At 35.2% G+C, this 8,510-nt stretch overlaps 2 protein-coding genes across 2 annotated transcripts in view; one reads left to right on the top strand and one right to left on the bottom strand.

The window, feature by feature from the left end:
- Nucleotides 1-3,253, top strand: part of LOC117123218 (thiosulfate sulfurtransferase/rhodanese-like domain-containing protein 3) — a 5,556-nt gene extending 2,303 nt beyond the window's left edge. The window contains exons 3-4 of the mRNA XM_033269071.1: nucleotides 226-388; nucleotides 1,558-3,253. Coding sequence (XP_033124962.1) covers nucleotides 226-388; nucleotides 1,558-1,624 — 230 coding nt within the window. The 3' untranslated portion in view covers nucleotides 1,625-3,253. The remainder of the gene's footprint in view (nucleotides 1-225; nucleotides 389-1,557) is intronic.
- Nucleotides 3,254-3,614: 361 nt separating this feature from the next.
- On the bottom strand, nucleotides 3,615-6,855 carry LOC117123207 (parkin coregulated gene protein homolog). Its single transcript, XM_033269062.1, has 2 exons — nucleotides 6,475-6,855; nucleotides 3,615-5,716 (listed from the first exon to the last, which is right to left on the bottom strand). Exons 1-2 carry the CDS (start codon nucleotides 6,739-6,741, stop codon nucleotides 5,234-5,236), a joined length of 750 nt encoding a protein of 249 aa, XP_033124953.1. The 5' UTR covers nucleotides 6,742-6,855; the 3' UTR covers nucleotides 3,615-5,233.
- Between the last annotated feature and the right edge of the window lie 1,655 nt (nucleotides 6,856-8,510).

The following is an 8,510-nucleotide window of genomic DNA, read 5'->3' as shown; positions in this document are numbered from 1 at the left end:
CTGTGTGGACCCAATGACTAGTAAAAAGAACTGCGCTTTATAACTTCAAGGAAGAGGTGCATTATAAATGCCAGTACCAGTTACCGGTTGTTACTGCTACTGTTATTATTTTTATGTTAACATTTAATGAGTGGTAGTTTTTTGAACAATCATTATTGCTCTAACATTGACCTAGTACAAGTACAGTACATTCAATAACATTTGATTTACTCAACTTAATTGCAGTTGGAGAGATTGGTGATGCTTTACAGATGTCTGAGGATGCATTCAATTCCAAATATGGTCATAAGAAACCAGATAGCAATCAGAGTGATATTGTATTCTATTGTCTAGGTGGAGTCAGGAGTAAGAAGGCTTTAGACACAGCACACTCACTTGGATATACCAAGTAAGTAAAATGATATTTTTTTGTCTCTTTTTCTCTTCAGATGCACTAGACACTTGGCTGATGAGTTGATATAAAAGGTTATGTTAACTTGACCCTGTAATCCTTTTTAAACCCCAACTTGGCAGTGACCTACGCTCTAAAAAATCACACACTGGTGACGTTTTCCTGAAAAAGTTAAACTGCCAACAACAGATTACAACTAGACATAGAACATAGGGCTTTTCCTCATTGACATACAGTAATGAGAAGTGATGTCAAAATTATGAAGTAAAAAAAAATTGTTATAAAGTTATAAAGCAAAAAGAAGTACATTAAAAAGTAAACAAAAAAATCATTAAAAAAATTATGAAGTGAAGAAAAATAATGAAAACCCACTCAACTTCAGTGAGGTTTGAACCAGGGCTGCAGTGGTAATATGAGGGTGGTGTTGAGATTATGGCTATAAAACCTGACCCTTCATTGCCTGCCTTGCATAATTTCACAGATTAAGGGAGAAAATTGTTCATGCAGTGAGACTGGCGATTCCATTACTTTCTCCAATGCTCAACTGAGCCGTAGGTTTCACCATACATTTTCAAATGTCTCTGATGGTCCTTTCATCCCAAAATTAAATCACCTCTTTTCTAAGCCTATGTCTACCACTCCATTATACTGTATTTTACGATGATTCATTGTATGAAGTTGAATGGCTGAGCGGCTAAGTCAGGGGGCACCGCAACGTACGCTGGTTTGAACTGCATGCTTGTCTGTGATTCTGGTGGTGGAACAAGTCTTTTGAGATGACTATAAACTGTATGCCCAGTGTACACCATTTGACCCATGTGCACTTTAAAGAACCCAGTACATCTATTGAGATGAGCAGGGTGTTAACCCCAGTGTTCTGGTCCATACAGCATCTGTTGTGGACAGACGAGAGTAGCTGGTACCGATTTACTGGGTAGCTCGGACATGAATAGACCCTTAGCTGTGAAGAAAGTGTCATTATACGAGTTATTCTACACATCGATGCTTTGCGATTATTTTTGTATTAAAGCGCTGTATAAATCCAACTATACATCATAAGTTTATTAGCACCACAGACAATTGTTGATGAATACATAACCTCATCTGTGGCAGTAATAAAATGCAAACCGATTTGAATAATTTCTTAACTCTATTTTCTCTTTTAGGGCAAGACATTTTAAAGGTGGTTGGATGGAGTGGGCTGAACAAAATAATCTACCGTTACCTGAGTAGTAGAATTGAGGTTGTATTTTGTCAGCAAGAGATGAAAATGTTGGAATAATTTTTTTATTTAAATGTAAGAACAGTTGATGGTAAACAGATATTAAGAGATTTTAAGAGAGTTACTAAAACTAACCAGACGTCTGTGAGGGTCGACATTCCTATGCAGTGTTCCATGACAAAATCATTGGCTTCTCGTCAGTGAAAGTTCTTGTTATCATGTTTCATGATATAATGTAACAGATATGGTATATACTTCCCCAGGGGCTGGAATCAAGATATTTATTTTAAAAATTCGTAATTCAGGTAGAAATATTAAGGACTTCAATGTCCTAATCTAAAGCAATAGTATGTTCCCTAGAGTCGTAATAAAGTTGTGTATTGCTTTAAAAGTTTATCAAAAAATCAATAAGCACAGTTACATGACCAATATACATGTATGATGTATGCAAAAATTCAAAACCAACAGGTGTTTGGAAACTGTGAAGTTTGCTTGATTTCAAACTTTCAACGAATTTGATGATGTCAATATCACAGACACATCCAGGCCATTGCAAATGTTCCTATTGCTTTACAGCCTAGAAGCCAATATATATACAGGAGTATTGTATTATAACTGTAGATCAGGACTGGAAAAAGTGAGCGACGGTTTTGTACTTTTTTCCCCTCTAGACAACCACTATTAGTATACAGAAAATATTTGTACTGGAGGCATTTTGTGAAGATAATTTCATTGTCGGAGGCAAAAATTTTTTTTTTTTTCCAGGTCTGCTGTAGATATAGATTTTATAAATTTAGGTGATTATATAAAAAGCACTAACAAAACAATGTATGAGGAACAACCTAAGGATATATTAGCTATAGGATTATATGTAGATTATATTGTGTATAAGGTTATATAAATCTCTGCGTTCCTGTTTATACATAGCAGAATAACTGTACTGTAAAGTAAAAATGATCTCCAGAGTTAGTCAAAACACTAGGATGCATTTGTTCCAGAAATTTTTAATTGCTTAAAGCTACGTTCACATCAAGCCCGGATCCGGTCCGGAGCCCGGATAAAAAATTGTGAGTTACTACGTTTTTTGAACGCTGCGTTCACATAGCGCGCACGAAACACAGCTGTTCGGGTTAAGTACGCGTGCGTTTGATTGGTCCGTACCAATCAAGCTTGTTGCTGATTGGTCCAAAAAAAAGAAAACGTACGATTTCAGGATACAAATGGCTCTCAGATCCATTGGTTCAGATACGTACGAATTTGATGTGAACAGTACCATTCTTTACCACTGAACCCATTTTTCACGATTTTTTCTCCGGAATCCGGGCTTGAAGTGAACGTAGCTTAACTCAGGGAATATATAATAAAAAAATGAAAGTGGAAATGGTTATTTCAGCTGTTTGTGTGTGTTACTTGTAACTAGGTCATGTCATGTGATAGTTGTAAATTATGAGGTCCCTAAAGTTGGTGTACACATACATTCTCCCCCCCCCCCCCAATTTTTGGTGTAGCTATCCGTTTCTTTCTATTCCTGGATCAGCATACAGTAGATGCTTACACCGTACTGAAGATTCAACTGACAAGCATATCATTTAGATGTTAATTGAATTTGATGTATATTAAATAGGAACATTGAAACGATGGATGCTAGCTCATGATATCCTGACGAAGTAATGTTGATAACATCGACAAAAAGCTTGCATTACGTGTACATTCATTGTGTTGTACAATGAATATGTGTAACTATCATCATAACATTCACTCACATACAGTGGCAGCACTACATGGAAAGGGGAAATCCCCATGGGGATGTCCCCCACCCCACCATATCATATCAATCGCTATAGTGAAATTGATGCAGTGCATTCGCTAATGCGGTAGCGTGCTTATCACGATCAATAACGGCAATATCTCTGGTCTGCTATGTTGAAAGACATTGCCACCTCAAATTTCAGACGCTGGCGCCAGCACTGCTGACATACAAAAAATAATGAAACATGCATCCAATACAGCAACAGCATATATTTCAAATTCATCTGAAAAGATAATTTTCAAAGGAATCATTTTAACTGATGGTATAACAAAATCCTTCATTAAAATACATTAATACTCAATTCATAGCTGATGTTACATAATTGTTAGACCAATTAAACCTAATAATTTTTAGTAACCTCTAAATTTGGTGGGTACATTTATAGGTAAACACGAGCACTTGGGCAAATTATTTACAGGTATTGTATTTACAAGTCTGTACAAGTGTTGAGAATGTACATTGTACAGGTGAAGATAAAATAATACAAGTAATTAGCAAACCAGTAACTTATAATAATACTTGCAATAAAAATTCTAGAATAGGTAATTTAAAAGACAGATTTAACAAACAAAAATTGGTGAGAAAAAATATATTGTATACATTTTTAAATGGAAGCAACTCAAATACAGTTACTAATATTGTTATAAGGTTAATGCTATACAAAAAAATATATCTGAAGACATAAGATTATTGTAAGTTTACATTTCCTGCCGTGGTTGCAAATATCCGTCTGTGATTGCATTGCAGATGGGCTATGGAAGGGTACTGTTTACTCACAGAATCATTATTTTTTGTATTGAATAATGTGATGCTGGTGGCACTGCCAAACTGTACCAACTCACGTAAGTGCAGCTCAAAGGTACACAATCAATATTGTATATTTGAAAATTTAAAGGCAATATCTCATGAATATGGAAAAATATTAAATAGTGTATGTAAAATAATCCGATTCACAGGCTTGTTATTGCTAATTCTTACCATGTTCTAACCAATCAATTTAAGGGTCTATGCAAAGGAAAAATATTCAGTATTTAGAAAAGGTCTTATTCATGTGAACTATGTTTTTTTTTTTATTCTAAGCCTTTTATTTTTTTACAGAATTGTTATACTGTACTAGATTTGAAATTTTATTACAGTATTTAGGACTACTAGCTCAGAAATGTATAGCACACTAGTGCTAATCCTAAGACCAATCTTGCACAATGAATTCATGAAATTCTGGATTGTGTTGTGATAGACACTTATTTTGATAGAATAATGATACTCATGTGCCTTAACATACAATAGGTTTTTCAATTAATTATCTTGTTAAAAACCTATGTGAACATTTCCATATAACTATAGGATTGTCAATCAAACAACATATTCACAAGTCAATTCATACTGTAGTTCTGTCAGAAAGTAATAATACAATGGATAACAAATGGATTAACCACACAGCAAGTGAATAAAACCCTATTCAGAAGACTGTCGCAGAAATTACATAACATTTACATTGTACGGTATTGCGTGCATATCGTCAAATCTAAAGCACCTACAGATGGAAGTTGAAAACACACTTTTAAGATATACAAATAAATATCTCTATTTTAAAATGGTGGACATAAGAAAAGTATGGAAGAACAAAGCCAACAACTTGTCTTCAGAGCTAACATTATATTTCCTGTCAAATTTTACATTACATATTTATGTAAAATTGGTGATGTTTAATTAAACTTATTTACTGGTTTTAAAACATCATCTATCCTATCAAATACATTTAGATACACAGTACAAACAGGATATCGTTGTCCGTAAAATAGCTAGTCTTTTAGTTCATTACATGCGATTCGTATGTGGGGACCATATATTTGATGTTGATAAATGCATCGTCACCACCATGTCGTTCAAAGGCCTCTAGTGTTTCTTGGATCAAATCACCGATGTTCGTTCTCCTTTGTTGACTGTAATCAATTCTATCGCCGCAATTTAGATTGGCATTCTTGAAGATGTTCAACACCGGAAGGATTTGCCTGTAGTATGGAACCAGAGCTTCTCCAACCACCTCTGCAGACACAACCAAATGCTGAAGAACTTTCAGAGTTGTGCAAATTACGTCAGGATTCCTCATTTGGAGGGCTTGCTTGATTGGGATAATAAGTTGTGGTATGACTGGTAAAATTTTGTTTCCACCGTGTTCTAACATGTCGTGGACACCTTGTCGGGAGAAGAAGTCCCAGGGATGCTTTGTCTCGCACAGACCATCAAAGAACATTGGCAGGTAGTGATGGTAATCCAATTTCTCAATCTCAACCTGACATGAAGAAAAAAACACAAGCATGTAGTACCCTATATTAAATGCATTGTAGGCGTGCCAAAGTGCATTTATGCAAATTAGAAATAAATTTAGGCTAGGAATGCCAATGAACACACTGACAGCCCCCCCCCCCCCAAACCTCCCTGGACAATTTTACTCAATCAGTTTCGCTGTCTTATTTATATTTATTAATGTTGAAATATTGAAACGATGGCGTGCATTTTGATACTTGGAGTATGTATTACACTATCTTATCTGAGATTAATCAGTGGACCTTTCGGCTGTCTCATTAAGCACAGACATTGAAGAAGGCATGACGAAAAGGATAAAAATTCATAAAAATAATCATCATTCCAAAAATATAGCCTCCTTTCACTTTGCGGAACAGGCTCAGCCAACATATTAATTAATGAAAACCATAAATAAAAATAAAAATCAATTCGAAAAGAGTAGGCTAGACCTCTAGGCCTAGGCTCCTACACATGCCAGTCAGTGTGGGGTGCCCTTTTTCTAAAATGAAGCCAGTCTAGGCTCTGGGCCTAGCCTAAGGCTAGGGAGGCCTAGTCTAGGCTAGCCTAACCTAATGTACTGAAGAAGGAAGTAGGCTAGGCCTAGGCCTAGGCGACAGACCAACCCACGATAGGCCTAAGCCTACAGCAATTAGAATCAATTATTCATTGCCAGGTAGGCCTAGTCCTTCCTAGGTCTAGGCCCTAGGCCTGGTGATAAAATGTTAAATTCATATTATACTGTACCTTCCACGCAATCTTGTTTCCCTTTGTATCATGTTCCAAAGCAATTGGGAAATCACCTCTTTCGTAGAATTTCCTGAATACTGTGGGTTTTGCAAGAGGTCTTTCAATAAACGCACCAGCACATGGTGGTGCCTTTACTTTTGCATTCTTCATTCTGGATTTCGTTGAAAACCCATCAGCCTCCAAACGTTTTTCAGTCTTCGTATTCTTCTTCCCAGTCTGACAATTTGATAACTCTAAAGGTTTAGCAACGATTATATTTGACATTTTGTGTATTCTGTATTGGATGGACGTTCTCAAGTATCTGAAACAAAAACACACTTCTCAATATCTGTCCTACCCGAATGCACAACACAACAATGGCGAAATGTTATGTACTCGGTTGTCAAGGGCTAGACTACACATAGCAACAGCAACAGCCTCGTGCATAAAGTGTTATATTAGCTTTTATATAATAAATACCCTTTATTTAATATCAGCTTAATTTTACTAATAATTAATAGACTAATATACATTTGAATATATTTAATTGTTAGCTCTATATTATTATTGCAAGTAAATTTAATATCATAATAACACACTATATAACATTATACAAGCACTTTGTTCTTAATAGGTTATAATAATGGGTAAGGGATTATATTTTATATATTTTTTTTATATCTAGAATCTATAATATATTGCTTGTTAAATTTACCAGATTACACCAGTTAATTAAAAGGTAAATACAATTTTAACTAATTATAAAATCGTAATCATTTTAACAATTTGTTTTTGATTTTTAAGAAAATGGCTCCAGAAAATGAAGTGACCTAAATACAACGTCATCATCACCATGGAGACGATATTCAGTACTTACAGTATTCTGTTTGTGTGGCATGCGATATCGACGAAGCCATGATGACGGAGTTTTTTAGGTAGATAGAAATACCAAACTGGAGATGGGCTGCCACGTTCTCGGTGCCAGATTTTAGGCCTAGATTAATGCATCATGTTTTATTTACTGTTTATTTAAAATATCTGTGAATTTCGATCTGATTTGAGACTGACTGATTAGGGCCTTAGGCCTATCTCTCCAAATATAATGACATGTTAAAACTACCAGCGCACGTCGTCTCCTTTTAATATACTCACTGTAGTTAAATTTTACCTCGTCAAACACAGCAGCAATGAAAAAGACTGAGGCATTGGTTTCTTGTTCGAACTGTCGCAGGACATTTGCACGATCAAGAGTGGTAATATCTTCTTGACTTTTAAGTTTTATTAGTTTGGTTTTGTTACTAAATAATCGGTACTGTACAATGTATAGACCTACATGTTGTCATTGTCCTTTTATGAAGCATCATTCCAATACAACAAATCATCAATAGGCATTTCTACCATTACGGTATTCTAAATGTTTGTGACATCATTATCTAGACAAAAATAGATTTATATTTCAACGTGAACTTGGTTCACATGCAGTAGATTCCAACCCTAAAAATATAAGCACTGCACTAAATTATAGACGTAGGCCTATTTGCTGTATCCCATTTTGTTGTAAATTATTATTAGGCCTATATATACATAATACATACATACATACATACATACATACATACATACACATATACACACCTACATACATACATACATACACATATATATAGGCCTATATATATATTATATATATATGTATAGGCTTATATATAGGCCTATATAGAAGCGGTTAGCACAGCGGTTGTGGCTCGAAGTCGGGGGTTCGAAACTCGCTGTGAAAATCTTGTGTCCTTAGGCAAGGCATTTTATCTACGGTTGCCTCTCTCCACCCAGGAGTACAAGTGGGTACCTGGTAGGCCCCAACACAACTGCGCTGAGTACTAGCTGCAATATATCATGGAATAATAATATAATTTAATTTAATAATTTAATTTGGTGTTCAATGTGCTCCATATGTGTTTGACCGGGGTGGAATGTAAAGCGCTTAGAGGCTTTGTACATGAAGCGCTATATTATTATTAAACGACATATTATTATTATTATTATTATTATTGTTA

This window comes from Anneissia japonica, unplaced genomic scaffold (assembly GCF_011630105.1).
Source record: "Anneissia japonica isolate Jap-2015-1 unplaced genomic scaffold, ASM1163010v1 scaffold288292_len1863012_cov191, whole genome shotgun sequence".
Lineage (NCBI taxonomy): Eukaryota > Metazoa > Echinodermata > Crinoidea > Comatulida > Comatulidae > Anneissia > Anneissia japonica.
The sequence above is the reverse complement of the archived record's forward strand: the minus strand, read 5'-3'. Positions and strand labels throughout refer to the sequence as shown.

Excerpts from the sequence above, each read along its gene's own strand:
- LOC117123207 (XM_033269062.1), bottom strand. The coding sequence starts at position 6,741 with ATGTCAAATATAATCGTTGCTAAACCTTTAGAGTTATCAAATTGTCAG. Across the intron at positions 5,717-6,474 it reads GAAACAAGATTGCGTGGAAG|GTTGAGATTGAGAAATTGGA; the intron begins GTACAGTATAAT and ends TCTTCATGTCAG.